At 44.4% G+C, this 16291-nt stretch overlaps 1 protein-coding gene across 10 annotated transcripts in view; it reads left to right on the forward strand.

Moving 5' to 3' along the window:
- LOC128874596 (ras-related protein Rab-32) overlaps positions 1–16291 on the forward strand; it is a 34326-nt gene that overhangs the window by 14351 nt on the left and 3684 nt on the right. Inside the window, exons 1-4 of one of the 10 annotated variants that reach the window (XM_054119457.1) lie at positions 5778–6200; positions 6688–8052; positions 10297–10737; positions 11532–12112. The exons of 3 other annotated variants lie outside the window; for them this stretch is intronic. In XM_054119457.1, the coding sequence (XP_053975432.1) occupies positions 7728–8052; positions 10297–10737; positions 11532–12112 (1347 nt within the window). In that variant the 5' untranslated portion in view covers positions 5778–6200; positions 6688–7727. Of the gene's footprint in view, positions 1–500; positions 573–5777; positions 6201–6685; positions 8053–10296; positions 10738–11531; positions 12113–15586; positions 15727–16291 lie in introns of those variants that run through there. 6 more of the 10 variants (XM_054119459.1, XM_054119460.1, XM_054119458.1 and 3 more) reach the window with 6 other exon arrangements.

Consider the following 16291-nt stretch of genomic DNA (forward strand, 5'->3'; position numbering starts at 1 on the left):
ACCATACACAAAGCTATGCCACAGTATACATCACCATTTGATTTGTGGCCGGACACCCCTCGAGCCCATCGCTACTTCTTGTAAGGCTCTTACCGATTAAAAACGAACGTCACGTTTCGGCACGATTCGATCTCTATAAATCCCAAGATTAATAAGATAATCAACCCATTGACGTCATTATATTCTTTCGGATTCGATCGATCCTCGTATCTTCCTCTACCTGTGGAACATAGACACGGTTTATCGATCACGTGCGGAGGTATAAGACATAAAGGAAGAGATTATCAGCGATGAAAGCTCAACGAAAGCGTCAGTCGTTTCGCGGACGGTGAAGTCAAATTGCCGAGGACGTGCAGCCCCCGTTGAACGCTCGGACGTCGCATGGGGAGAGAATCCCATGAATATCTGAGGCTGTTGACTGTAAAGACGTCCTACAAGTTCGCCCCCACGTCGTTGGTGCGTTATTTCAACGTCGCTTCTGCCGTTTGTCCGAGGCACACGTCTGCGCCCTTTAAATGTACGTCCTAGTCAGAAAGAGTCGGTGTTCACGAGACTCTAATCCCGTCTGTGCCGTAAGTAGGAAAACTCGGTTAGTTCTGAGTGATATCTTAAGAATGACGATCGACGTTGCGTTCGCGTGTGACATTACGACAGTGCTTCTTGGGGATTCGTGGACGATTTGTGGACGTGTCCATGGAATGTGAGTGAGAAAGAGTAATGCCGGTGTGATCGATTTTTTCGCTTGGGAAATTTTTTTTTAACGCTTGTGCCCTACGAACGGTCGGAACGGCGATTCGGTAATTTCGAAGAAGCATTCATTTATTGGTTGAATTTTCGTTTGGTTGAGAAGTTGTGGAAGAGTAACTCCGGAGAAAGGATTTTTGGTCACGGTTTTGTTTCGCCGATTGTAATTAATGCCGGGCGGTATTCATTTGCTTGTGTAATTACGTGTAGCAATTTGGAAGCTTTGGTAGTTAGGTTCGTTTGTGGTTTAATTTAATTAGTTTAATTCTCAGTTTTTCTTTGTTAATTTTTTTATTTCTTGTAGTATCTACTTTTATCCCAAATTCTTTTATTACGTAATAGGTAATACGTAATTTATTACGTATAGATGAACATTCTTTTCGCGAAGATTCGCTTTAAAGCTCAAGTCCACGGTGCTTTCGGTAAAAAAAAAAAAATGATCGAATCGAGTAGAAATCTCGCGTGCTCCCCTAAATATCATTTATTACATTAATTCCTTCTCCGTCGATAATACTTATCTGCCCATTACGTAACCGCAAATTAAACTTACGCAATGCTTACATAAACAAAACCATAAGCAGTCGTACTTATCGGAAATAGTGCTTTGCAATCGTTTAATGAGCGCCGTAATTTGTTCTATTTCGATACGAGTACCGAATTTGCCTCGTTCGATCAAAATATCACGAGACAATAATTACTAGATTCGTCCAACAAGTAATTCTATTTAATACAATTATCTAATTGTAATGTCGTCCGACGATTACGCCATTTCTTCGCTACGCCGCGATGAAGTTACTACTTGAAAATATTTCGTTACACAATCGATCGATGGCGTCGTAATTGCCGAAGCTTTTTCATCGCGATTGCCCTTCGAATGTTTACTCAGAATTCCCCCTTGAGCATTTTTTCCGTAACGTAATTGTCGCGTTACGAGACGTTTTGATTAATTATGAATTCACGATGCGTAGGTACAAGATAGGATTTAATCGTCATAAATATTCTCGGTTCGCGATTGCACCACTCTGTGCTTTCAGAAAAAATTCGCACGAGGGAAGAATCGTTGAATAAGCTAGACGCAAGTCTCGACCGGTTGTAGGGGCTAGAGAAATAGGCGCTCGCTTCGCGAATTTTTTTTCCATGGTTGCTCGATGCATTCACTGATCGCTGTTTCCACTGGAAATTTTCCGTGGAAATGGGCCACGGTCAGAAAAGTTTGAGAAACGCTCGTTCAGCAGGAGAAAGGGAAACGCGCGTTTCCTCGGTAAGGACAAGTGGAAAACCATAATTACGTTGGCGCACCGTCTAATTAACATTGCCAGGGACGAAACGCGTCTTCTGTCCGACATATCGTGACGAATTAATGGGGCATACGGTAATCACGATCCGTCGATCCTTCCAAAGGATTTATGCTCGGTGATCTCCGCGGGAAGATCATTGTTCCGTGGAGATACTTCTATTAATTTCACGCACGCTGGCTTCGAATATTCGTCGACGATGTATCGTTGGATCGTGGGGAAGTACGAGTCGGGTGACGTTCGCTTTAGGCTGATTTTCTTTGAATGGGTTTATCCTGGTCTTAATCAAAGCGAAGCAAACGAAAATAATTTTTATCCGTTGATCGATTTTAATATACAAATAAGCTGTAACGAAACATTATCTTTCTGTTTTCCAACGTTAGTCACGCTAATTTTTATCACGTTTGAGACTGACAAGTCTCTCTGACGTGTCTCTCTCTTCTTAATTTATATTTATTTCTCATCCGTTGCAATTTCAGTTCGCATACGCGAGTTTGCACAGCTGTAACGTCTAAAAAAAGAACGTTGAAATGAATTGCAGAATACCAGCGTTGCGGTTGAGAAATTTACAAACAAGAATCCCTACGCAGCTTTAATTAACACGCCAATTTATCGATTTTATATTTTACTATAAATATTTTAATCTATATTTATTTCGACTCGTCGACGTATAATACAAGTCTCCCTATAAGTTTCAGTCGACGGTGGGAAAGTAAAAAGTTTTAGAGTATCGGTTAAAGAGTATCGATGGAGTATTAGGCAATTTTACAATCATAACTCACGTGGACGTCATTTTTTCCATGAATATGTTAATTCTCATTGTCCCTTCGACTCGGAGAGGTTACGTGATCGGTTTGCACGCTGTAATTGGTTAGATGACCTACTGATTTAGCATTTGATTAATCAACTCGTTCCCGCCGTTGAAAGGTATCGTTGTCTTTTTATGCTGCACTAATGTTCCCCATTTTTCTGCTGTCAAGCAAATCCTGGCGATGACCTCGTGAAACAAATTTGCGCGACAATTTCTTATATAATTGCACACGTACCAATATTTCCAGTTCTGCGAATGCAAAGCTGATGTCCTACCACGATTCCCATGATTATTCGCAATCGATGAATGTCAGAATATTCTGGTTTACGGAATCGTTTGGTCGTTTTGCGTTCTACTTTATTGATAGATTCTTTCTTTGATAGATTCGAATTGATATTGGAGCAAAAATTCCCTTGGCTGAAAATTTACTCGAGTGATGATTCATTCGATTAAAAACCTATTCAAGTGGATTTTCACTTGGGTAAAGACTTATTCGAGTAAAAATCCACTTGAATTCAAACTTATTTGCGTGGAAATCTATTCGAATAAGAACTTATTCGAGTGAAAATTTATTCGATTAAGAAGTCATTCGAGTGAAAATCCACTTGAATTAATACTTATTCGAGTGAAAACCCTCTTAAATACAAGCTTATTCGACTAAAAATCCACTCGAATAAAACCTCGTACAACTAACATTGAAATTCTGCTACATAGAGCTAAACTGCGACGTGTCCGAAGAGTTTTGGCAAAACCTCTAGTGAAAAATGTATGGTCGTGCTGTCACAGGATGCATTATTTGTGTATTGCGCCACGTGGTCGTCCACGGCGCGTTAAGGAGGTCGCAAGAACTAATCGGGATCGCAGAAACGCAGGGAAAACCAGTATATTATATAAACCACCCCACACACGCGGCGCAATTACGCGCGTAACGATGATGAAATTACAAGCAACGAGGTCGTCCTTAGAGCTGCGCGCCGATTTTATTGGTCATTCGCGTCTTCCAATCGCGAGGATCGCGGTCCTATCGAGCGATCGTAGATCGATAAAACTTACGTTTGCCTCGGTATTACGTGGCTACCTTGAGTGAACCTTTCCCCTGTCGTTCGCAAATGTCGCGATTATGGCGACCGTTTGTCACCGGTTGTTTTTCTCGTTACGTAATTATACTCCAATGCAGTCGTTGAAGTGTACCTAGAACGATCGACAGGCATTTGGAGGACAATTTTTAGACGAGTCTAGGTCAACTCTATTGGGTTAATATTTGATCGAATCTGTGTCACGTCTAGGAGAAAATTGAGTGGGGAACTAAAGGGAAGAGAAAGAAATATAGAGGGGAAATTAAAAGAAAAACGAAACAATGCTACTCCGTTCATTAAATCTCAACGAATAATCCTCTGTTCCAAGCCTCTCTCGGCCCACTAGTAAGCTTCGCAAAGCTCTAATCGCCACCTCGTTAGATTGCCGTTGTCTCCGCGTTCGTAACTCAACTTTGGACTCTATCTCGAGCTGACCCACGTCAACAGTTAATTAACTGCCATAGTTACGAGTCGAAGCGCCCAGCTACGCGTAATTAGCGCGTGAAAAGTGTCCGCGGTGCACGAGATGCGCTCTATTATCGTTAGGCCGTTCAACGGCGGCCACTGTTCTCGCTGCGAGGCGAGATATCTCGTTGTGTCGAGTTGCGTAAGAAAAGTCAGAGATTCGTCCTAGAAGACGAGGAGGTTGCTCCGGGAGGTTGGAGCGCCTTCGTGGTTGGAGTGTTTTATTCTGTATGGTGTAACAGCCTTCTTTACCTAAGAGTCGTCCTTGAAAGCTACCAGCTGGACATTCCTCGACAGAGTATGGAATGGCTAAGGCTATCAGTGGTTGGATAAAAGGCTGGATAGAAGGCTCGACGCATGATCCTTTCTCTTTCTCGGTTCTCCAACTTTTCTTCAGCCCTCAGAGGTATCCAAGCTGTAGGAGCACGGACATGGACTTTCCAGACAATTCAATATATATATCAAAATATTTATACAAACATACACTTGGAAAGATCAAACTTACCATTTAATTTGAACAAATTTTTTCAATGGAGGGTACGAATACTTATGGGACTGAAGAATGGGAATAATTGTACGTAAAGACTCGCGTATGGATCCAGTGCTTAAATCATACACACACTTTAATAATCCAAGCTAAGCCAAGTTAAGCCACCTTTTCATCAGTACTAGTCATCAGACCCCAACGTAGAGAGATGCTGTCCCAGTGATAACGAAATGAACAGGTCCTCCTAGCTCCCAGACACCACTTCCTTTTCCAATACCTTCCTCTTTCACATCCTAAGACTATTATAGTCACCAAACCCCATAGCAGCAAAATCTTACCCACAAACCTACTCTATCAATCCCTAATCCATGAAAATTCTTCATGAACAGGTTCCTCGAACTCTCAGACACCATTTCCTCTTCCAATTCCTTCTTCATCCCCATCCTAAGATCATTACAGTCACCAAACTTCATAATAGAACAATCTTACCTACAAACCTACTCTATCAATCCCTAATCCATGAAATTTCTTCTCGATCAAGTCCTCCTACCTTCCAAACACCACTTCCTCCCCATTTCCTCCCCTCTCTCTCCGTTTTCGCCAACCCATCCCAAAACCCTCGCGCGAACCCCTTCGAGCCCGCTCCCGAATCGCTTCTGGACCTTGCGTAACGCGTTTCTGTCCAAGTCGAAGTCGGCCACCTAGCAAGGGGGACCCCTCGAGCCAAGCCTTGCGGCTCACCGCACACCAGGTCCGTTCGGGGCGCTCGTGTTACGCCCACGTACTCGTTACAGCGTCGTCAGACCGTGGTCTCAGTCGGGTACCAAGATACCGCGTAGAACTCGTCCTCCTGCGAGCCTGGTTAACGCGTTAACGCGCGTGGAGGGGCGTTGGTACGCTCCTCCCCCTGGTGTCCCCCAGGTGCATTTTTACGCGAGCATTTAGTACTGCTCGGAGCACCGTTTGGCTCGCAGTGCCGCGAGCCGTCGCGAGGTGTCCTTCATTTTTTCCTTCCGCGTCAACCTCTCTCATCGACCGGCGATCCTCGTTACCGAGCGCGAGAACCGCGGAAGCCTTTTACGCTGGTGAAATTGTTGGATACGGGACCCGAGGGAGGCTTTCGCGCCGGTAAACTCTCGGACACTGGACCTGGGGTTGGTTTGGAAGGTCTATGCCGAGGTCGCGGTAGGAATTTCGTCGTCGGGTAGTCCGAGACTCTCGCGACCTGTTGATCCGGTGCGTTCCTTGAGTATATTATACGGTCAGTTTTATAAATATTCGTACCCTTTGTATCTATAGAAGAAACTTGTTTAAACCAAATGGTAGGTTTGATGTTTCCAAGTGTGTAGTTATATGTATAAGATTATTCATGTGTGTATATATAGTCAGTCCCCGTTTGTACTCGTACCCTGCATGTCTATCGAAGACATTTAAGTAAATTAGATTGCAGGTTTGGTGTTTCCAGATAAATGTTTCGTTATAAATATATGGCGTATGCGAAGTTTATTCGTGTGTACAGGGTGTCTCAGCTAAAGGAGGCCACCTTAATATCTCCTTTATTTATAATCATTTTTATCAAAGTATTTATAGCATAATTTAAATGGTGTCGATGGAGGATTACCATAGAAGAAAGTTTCTTTTTTTATAAATATATGTTTATAATGAAAAATTGATTTGGAATCGTCGAGCCTATCATTGAATTCAGACAAATTTCTTCGGTAGACATAGAGGGTATAAATATTCATAGGACTGACTGTATTTCTTCAATGGGCATAAGGAGTACGAATATTTATGGGGTTGACTGTGTAGGTCGAAGTGAATCTTCGAACAGTAGGCGTGTGTGAGACTTTCGTAGAGGGAGGAAGTGATCGTGAATTATTCTTGGGATGGTAGATGGGCCTGGGTAGGATCCAGAGTGGACGCAATCCCCAGCGGAGTCCCAGTGTCCTATTAAACCTTCCACCAACTTGAGAGAGAAAGGAGGTCAAGAATACCGAGTAGACTCTATCGAGTAGAGTCCGATAATTCCCAACGGAAGATTTCTTGATATCGAGGCTAGGGAACCAGGAGAGTCCAAGTGTCCTATTAAACCTTCCACCATGTTGGAAAAGAAAGGAGGTCAAGAACCCTGAGTAGAGACTCTATCGAGTATAAAGTCCGACAATTCCCAACGGAGGATTTCTCGCTATCCAAGCTAGGGAACCAGAAGAGTCCCGGTGTCCTATTAAATCTTCCACCATCTTGAGAGAGAAAGGAGGTCAACAATCCCTCCGCTTGAGAGACCAGCGGACAGAGGCAACTAAAGCTTCTCCGATCTCGGTCCTCGTCGACCCAGGATTCCTTCCCCGGCACCTCGAAGGTTCAACCCGAACCGTCGCCACGCTTCCCGGCGTTCCTTCGAGGATACCCCCCGCGACGGGGATCCCCCGAGCATGACTGGAAATTGGAACGAAACGAGGCGTCCGAGCGGATCGTCAGCGCGGTCGTAAAGTGCCTTCCCCGGGAGTCGAGCGACCGCAGACTCGAGCCCGGCCTCTGGAACCGGTCGGTCCGCGTACTCTCAGGCGTCTCCATTTCAAAACCGTCGACGGGGCGACGCCGGGAAAGGGAACTGGCGGGAAAAAAGACGCGGAAACGGCGGGGAGGGGGGAGCGTTGTCGGATTATCCGCGGGCAGACCGATCGGACCTAGAAAGCGAGTTCTTCTAAGGTTTCCGCGGGTGGCTGAGGAAGCCACGCTGTGGACAGCCGGGCCTAGCCGGCAGAGAGAGACACCGCGCGTCGTCGTTCATCCTCGCCGAAGATTCGACCTCTCCTACCAGCGCGTTCTGCCCCCTACCACGCCCGAGGATGGATCGCAACGAGAGCGCAAACGAGGGCGGAAGCTCGCCGGACACTGTGATCGGTCGGTCCTCGTCCGAGGAGGACCGGAACAGGCAAGGCTGCACCACTTCCGGCGAGTACGTCACCGTGGGCGACAGCAGCTCCAGCTTGGACACGTTGAACAGCGCCGGTACCGCGGCCGCTCCCCCAGGAACCGAGGACAAGAAGAGGGGACGATTCGGGGCGCTGAAGAACAGCTTTCGCAAGGAGGGAGGGCTGTTCAAGATCAAGAAGAAGAACAAGAACGCGGACGAGGCGTGCGCCGAGAGGGAGACGGATGTTGACGATAAAGGTTCATTGACGGGAGTGGCCATCCGGGGAATCGTAGTGATTTCACGAGGGGTTGAGGCTTGACGCGATTGTGACGCGGGGTTTACGATGACGATTGGCGGGTGGAAGTGATTGGAGTTGACGTAAGGATTCCGAAGGGTGACTTGATTGCGTAGGGTGACACGAGAAAGTGGATTTGTAGGAGGCTGACTCGAGATTTCATTTTCGTTGAAGAATTCAGTTGGTTTCGTGTATCTTCGCCTAGGTTTATATTTTTGTTTTGGAAATGTTGACGTACAGTGGGTCCCATAAATATTCGTACCTTGTATGTCTATTAAAAGAATCTGTCTAAATGAAATGATAGGGGTTTGATATTTTCTAATGAATATTTCATTATTAATGCATACAAGCGTGAAGATTATTCGGTCGTGGAGAAAGTCCGTGCCTATTGTTTAATTTAGACAGATTTCTTTAACAGACATACAAGGTGCGAATCTTTATGAGACTGAATGTATATGAACATCTGTTGGGCTCCTTGATAGATGCACGTGATTCGTGACGATTATTAGGATCCTGAGGTCCCTAAATGTACTCTTGACCGCCACTGTGTAAAAAAAGTAGCACAAAGTAGCTACTCCTTGTAATTTAAAACTAGTCGGGATGATTAATAATTCCTGCAGTTAATCTATTACATTCTGATCTAGTCTTCAAATTAAATGTTAGAATAATCTCTCCCATTCTGAATTTTGTCTATTTATTTGTAGAACACAATTTCCATCACCTAATCTATTAAATTCTGATCTATTCTTTAAATTAATTAGCAGAATAAGGTCCATTTTGAAATTTTCTATTTATTTCTATGAACATCGTTTCATTTCTGTCTTCTGTTCTCATGGTCACCTTCGGACCATTTCGTTCTTCGGTAGGTGTATGTGACTGGTGTCGTTCGATGAAGTGTAAACTTCTTTAATAGACATTCGTACGTCCACCGTCACGGTACTTAACCAGCGAATGATCGATGTAACGAGTCTTGACATTTACGAAGGGATTAAGATTTTAATCGTCTATCTCCTCGGTATCTCTGCTATTACGAGAATCCATAGAGCTCGTTAATTATGATGGATTTATGCAACCGACTTCTTTCTGCGGAGCCGATTTACATGAGATTTGCATCGTTTTGCGACAAGAAACGTTCAATTAAATCGTCACTCTTTACGCTCTGCTAAATTCGTGGTTGAATTCGTCGAATTTTTGTATCGTCGGAATGTGTAATCGAAACTGACGGTTTATTTTATTGGCAACTAGATAATTTTTTTTTTTTTTTTTGGATCTACAAAGTTATTCAGTGTCGACATGGCTTCGACATCCAATCACCAAATCCTCCAACGAAACGTGAAATTAAAGGATTGTGTAGTTTAATGCCATACAAGTCACTCTCATAAGTCAAATGACAGGATTCACGTTTCCAAATAAATGATTCATTATAAATAGACTTCAGACATGTGAATAAAAAATTTATAATACAAAATTTAATTGGAAACATCGAACCAATAATTTAGACAAATGTCTTCAATAGGCATATCGCAAAAGGTACGAATACTTATGGGATTGACTGTGTATTATGAGCAGTGGGTTCCAAATTTGTCGAGTCTAACTGTAGCTTCGTAATACTATCAGCAAATCTCCCCATGGCACATCAACTAAAAAACTAACCGAATTACCATCTACCAGCTATCAAAGTTCCACCTCCAGAATCCAATTCATCTCCGATCCTCGTTCTTCCAACGCAGCCTCCCATAAAAATCCTTCAACCTTCCATCTCTCCTTCCTTTATTAACACGTTGGTTGCCACAGAAATGGGTGACGGCACTTTTCATTAAGGAACTAAAAGAATTAATTCCAACCTGGTTAAATATTGACGTTAAAAAATGAAATACCGCGACGAACGTGAAATCATCCAATTTTCGATAGTCTCGCGACAAGATTTCATTTTATAGACATTCTCGCGAGCTTTAGCTTAGCAGCCAACGCGTTGACACGTCGAACGCCGCATCGCCCATACATGGGAGCTTTTCATTAACCTAGAGACGAAATTTAAGATACATTTAATCCCGCGGACATTTCCAAAGGAATCGGTGTGGCAGTCAACGTGTCGTACCCTCCTTCTATTAAACCACCATCCGAAATGCGTGTAATCATCGATCATTCGCGAATCGTAAACGCGGCGAATCGTTCCTGATTGACGGGACCCGCTCTTCCGCCGCAGAAACGGCCGGCAAGAGGATCCAGGAAGCGGAGGACGAGGGCAAGGCCTCGACCCTGAAGAAGAAGAAGAAGAAGTCGAGCTCGCTGGTGCGCAAGCTCAGCCTGAACAAATTTCGCCTCTCGTCGGATCAGGAGCGGCGACAGAGCCAGGAAGGTGGCGACAGCAGCCGTTCACAGAGCCAATCGTCGCAGGAGTCGCCCAGTCTGTCGGACAGCCCGTCCAGGATCACGAGGAAGGGGCAGGAGACGGAGGTGATCAGCGGGAAGGAGAGGCTCGAGGAAAGGAGCGAGGCCGGGACACGTGACGAAAAGGAGAGGGAGAGAGAGAAGGGCGAGACGTGGAAATCGGAGAAGCTGCTCGAGAAACCGGTGAGCACTGTCACCGTAGTGCAGCGCAGGTCGCCGTCGTTGACCATCAGGAGCTTTTCCAAGATCCAGCACGGTGAGCGATCACTATCTGATCGGGGATCCGCCTCGTCCCGCTTAGTCGATCCTTCCTGCGTTTTCATGAACTCTTAAGGACTCTTAAAAGTGACTTGGTCCCTCTTCGGGCCCTCTTCGGGGCTTTCCTTATCCTTTTTTCGGGTTCCACGCTGGTGGTTGAGATTAGGCAGAGCTAGCTCCTGACAGCTGAGGTGGATTCTGCTTGACCTTTTGGGGGAGTTGGTAGAACTGAGTTGGTAGAGTTGGGTAGTGACATCCCTCTGGTTCGGTGTCCTTTGTGTGGGTAGCCTTAAGCGGGTGCGAGAGTTTTGCTTACTTGGGCTAGAGACTGACCAGTGCTTCCGTAGGCTAGTCTTTTAAACATGTCCCTTTTGCTTAGAACAGTAACATATTACAAATTACTTTACTTGACACAATGCTGATGAACACAGAGACAATAGTTCTCAGGACTCTTAGAATCCCTTTTGCTTGGAACAGTGACATCTTACAAATTACATATTTTACTTGACACAATGCCGAGGAATCCCACAGATTCCACTTCCCTGCGATTGCTACCTCAAAGCTCCCAAGCCTCCAAGCCTCGAAACTCAAAAAATCCCATCTTCGCCATCTCCTCAAGCTATACTACCAAGAACTGAACACTTCCCCAAACAAAACCCTGCTTCGTCATTAGAATCCTCCAAGCGATCAAACTCTATCAAACTCACCACCTTCCACAAATCTTAAACACCAATCGCACCGAAGCTTGCGCCCCGTCGCCCCCTTGGAAATGCAACCCCTATGCCTGCGCAGATCCGAAGGCCCCGGAAAAGTCGCCCCTGGCCGAGGAGCGACGGAGCTCGACGCTTCCCTACACCATCTCGAAATGGCCGGAGCCGAAAGCCGCGAAGCAGCCTGAACCTGCGAGGAAGTCGAAGTTGAACGCGAAGTCGGAGTCCGAGAGCGGAATCCGCGCGAAGTCGTCGCCCCACGAGGTGCGCAGGAAGTTGTCGTTGCTGGAGGAGAAGCGCGCGATCTTCCAGCGACGGTTGTTCGAGACCACCCAGGACTCGGACTCCAGCGAGACGGTGATCGCCGTCAGCGTGGACGACGAGGACGGCAGGACCCCCAAGGAGGAGGAGAAACGCGAGGCGCAGACCAAGAAGAAGGCCAGGCACATCAGCGTGAAGAAGTTCGACACGTTCTCGACGTTCGAGGGCACGTTCGACGAGGAGACGGGGGTCGGTTACCTGGCCGGCATCGAGGAGGACTACACGGAGAGCTACGATCGTCAGAACCACGAGTACCCGGCGCACCCGGCCACCATGGGTCCGATGGTCGGCGCCACCGGCGAAACCGCGGAGAAGAGCAAGGTCGTCAGTCAGGACAGCACGGTGAGAGCTTGCTGAGAGATACTCGCCGAGATACTCGTAGTGATTCGTTGAAAGGGTTCGGTAGTTGTAGAGAAAATTTTAGGTAGATTGTAGAAGTCGATACCGGTGACGTTTTTCCGTTTGGAATGAACCCGAACACGACTTGGTTCGAGATGGTTTGGTATGTTTACTTTCGAGTGAGTACCTCTTGATTGGATATAAATGAGGGAAGCAGTTTTGCCGATGTGCGAGTTCATCAGGCATATCGTAGTACTTATTCGTCCTCTTTGGAGTTTTGGATGTTTGATCAAGTTTTTAGCGTTGTTGCGATGATACTTGATGTAGGAGCATTTAACAGCCTGTTGTGGAAATAGATATTCGCGTATCAGTATCTGTCGGCTGCGATTCGGTGACACTTGAAATTTATGTTGCGACTTGTCGCCGCTGGTCGGAGATATCGTACGTTGCACTACTTGCTCGAGCAGTAGTTGTCCACGTGTGCTCAGATAAGGGTATGATTCTTGAATTTTTTTCGTGAAATTTTAATGTTTCGATGTTTGTTGTAAATATTCTATTATAAATTGTATCGAATGTTACGATAGAACATTTTAAATTTTAGGATATTATAATACTTTGAGACGATATTTAATATTTTATGATATTTATATCATATGCATCGTAAATATCATAAAATTACAATGATCAAATATTATAATATTTTGTATATCAAAACTGAAGCACAACTTTACTGTACTACTTTCTGCCGTTATTTAACCAAAATTCAAACCACGATCTTTTCTCAAATTTCGAAATTTCTAACGAAATTAAGAAAAACAATGTCATTGCTCTCGACTTGACCCAGTTCAAATGAAAAAACGACAACCGAAAGATAGTTTCAAGCGTGATCGGAAACCGTACACCGAGGGAGCATATCGATCGTTCATTTTTCTCGCGAGCCACTTGCTACTCGATCGCGATATTCGCTGTATCTTTACGTAATCAGCGGTTTTCCTTTCTCGATGTCGGCCTTCTCCTGTCGCACGAGTCTCAAAACCTTCTCACGCGGAAAAGCTTGCCTTTTGAAATTTCAAAATTATTTGAATTAATCATCGTTTCAATAATAATATCAACGTAGAAAACCGCCCCCTTTTGAAATTTGAAAATCATTCGAATTAACCATCATTTCAAATAGTTACTTCGACCAGTTACCTCTAATCTTCGTTCCAATTATAATAATAATAACACAGAAAAACTTCCCCTTCGAAATCTGTTGTTTCCAATACCTATTATTTCGACCGAATCAATATCATTTTTCTATCTAAATAACTGTGTTGAAAATACCGATCCCAAATAAATCATTTCGTGTAGTTATCACATATTTTCGAACCAATTAAAATGCACAGGTCTGGTTACTAGTATACGTTTCAGAATCCGTTTTTTTCTATCGCTCAACCTCGTTAGATTACCGCGGTCCTGGGTTGCGGTTCCGTTCGATCCGAGCTGCTCCTTTCCTTTTGTCCAGCCGCGTCGTTGTGTTTTTCGCTAGCCACCGCGCTCTAGCCGAGGTTCGAGTTACGATATAGTGGTTTCGCGTGCTCTATCTCGTTCTCGACGCTCTCGTCTACGAGAAGCTTAATTGGAGCACGGCCGACGTCTCGAGAGGGAAACGCGGCCGACGGTCTCAGGCTTCGCAGATTTAACGAGAATAAGACTGGGAGCAAAGACTGAAGAATATTTGCGGGTGGAAACGGAACACAGGGTATATCTCGCGATTAAGGGAGAAGACAGATTCGGACTCCGAGTGTTCGTTGGGATATTTCATATTATAGAGAAGAATTTATATAATGCTTTTATCGCTTTAAGAATATTTTAAGTATGTTTCAAAGTAAATTTAGCAATTCTTTTCGATTCATTTCAAAGAGAAATTTCTGCGATATTCCTCCCTTAAGGGGGCAAGCCACCTTGGATGCGAGCTGTGCTTGATCATTTTTTTGGGGGGAACAATCGACTCGATAGAAGATCTTCGATAGATAGAATTTTTAATTACGTTTCTGAAATAAAATGGCCACGCTTTTAATAACGATGCTTTCGATTCCCCTCGATTTAAGAACCAAAACTGTAATTCAAAATTGACACACTTTTTCCAACGGATCTCGCTTGATCGACCAAAAAATTACTTCACGTTAATTCGTGTAGCCCATTCAAAGACTCCATTTTATTTACCGACCCGTGAGCGTACCTCGAACGAAATATGGCCTCCGTCATTTACATTTTAGAAGGGCCATAACTGGCGTCGGATACAGCCCACCGTGTTATAACGTTATACAGACACATGGTAGCGATACGGCTTCCTTTTATAGCGGATTATTATTACCATCGACTTTATGGTTACGGCTCCACGCGCTGCGTTTTCCATGGCGGGATTATCCCTCACGCGTTCAACCACACATGCCGTAGATCGTGTTTCTTGTCGTCGTTTTATTCTCGCAATGACAACAGCGTAATCATTCCATTTTTTCTTTAAACAGTTCCTATAGAGTGATCTCTGAAGTAGTTCTGTGGACGACCGGGGTAAAATATTAGGTCGTCCCATAAGTTTTATAATATGTCCCCACCTTTCTGGGATAGTCGTTATACCGCTATAAAATTTCTGTAGTTTTTTTTTTTATTAAGACGATATTATTACCGAGACGATTCCGAACCAGAGTTTCCTTTGCAAAAATGTCGGATGGTGCTTCGTTTTCGAGTTATTAATTGAGTTAGCGAGTTATCGAGTTAGTTATTTTTGCAAAGGAAACTCTGGTTCAGAATCGTCTCAGCTACCCCTCCATTGGTTCTTTCGCCAATTCTGGGACACCCTGTACAATAGGTCAAGTAACAGCCCTTTTACCTGAATTTTATGGCGCTTTTGTTTCGTTTACTTACCTGGATCTCTGGAATATTTCCATTGCACGTTCAAACTTTCAATGGGGTCGTGAATCCTTTGAGAACATTCTGGGTGCTTCTAGACTCGTTCACATAGATTTCTGTTGTTCCAAACCTCTTCGCTATAAATAGCTTTCTGTAAGCAAAAATGGAAAATTGATCGAATGGGTTTCTTGATGCCTGATATTGGAATATAAACAAATCGTCATTCCGGGCTTGTGGAATTCAAAAAGCCAACTTTACAAATCAGTTATATTTATTATTCATTAGCCACAACACTCTGAAATGATAGTTAAAAGTATACTTGGAAGAATTCCACTAAGTTTACAATAGACAGGCGCTATAATAAAATTTCCAAATGGCCCAGGAAATTTCCCTGAAGGAATTGTCCGGTTTTATAGCATCCCCAGATTAGCCACCCTCTGCTGAATCACTCCCCTTTGTTCGAATCGTCATTGTAAATATACCTCCAGCCGACCGATCGAGACGTCTGATCGCATTCCCACTAGTCCCAGACGTTTCTTCCCCAGTGAGTCATTTCCCTGCTGTCCGTCGACTGGTTCAGAACGATTTTAGTGTCGGGTCAAACGTCGTCCGAGAAACGTTCGAGATCGCGCGCGAAAACAATGGACGTCGAGATGAAGTTCTGGAAGAGTTTCGGGCCGTTGAACGTCTCCAACTGGAAGATCCACTCGAAGAAGTGGTGGAGGGTTGGTTCATCAGTTTTCATACTTTCCGCGAACAGTTTCGTTTATTTTCGTTTGTATTTTGTTCGTCCACGTGTTGGCCTCCCTTTTTCTGGATCGCTGTTTCTTTGATTCTTGCAGCGATCTTTGAAACATTCTTTGGGTTCGGTGTTACGACGAAATAGAATCGTTCGAGTGTATTTGTAAAGAAAATGTGAAACGTGAAATCGTATGATCCGCAATTTCGAGTTGTTTATTAACACGAGCGTTACGTACGCGACACGTTATCGATGCAAAATTACATCACAAGGCTGTAAGCATTGTAACCGTTTCCGAAGAGTCATCGTATTCGATAATTTGCTACTCGACTAGCTTGCAACTCGGGTCGTCGTTTTCATTTTTCCACGCGAGATTAGATAAGCGACGGTGCGAATATACCGGAGTGCGAATCGGTACACGAGCGTGGCGACGAATATTTAATAAACATCAGTTCTCGCAACTGCGACACTGATGTGTGTGACAATTTAGAAAATTCATAAAAGAAAGTATCGGGTGATATTTGAAATTTTCTGACTGGAAAAAGTGAGAC

The sequence above is a fragment of the Hylaeus volcanicus genome, chromosome 4 (assembly GCF_026283585.1).
Source record: "Hylaeus volcanicus isolate JK05 chromosome 4, UHH_iyHylVolc1.0_haploid, whole genome shotgun sequence".
NCBI classification, from domain to species: domain Eukaryota; kingdom Metazoa; phylum Arthropoda; class Insecta; order Hymenoptera; family Colletidae; genus Hylaeus; species Hylaeus volcanicus.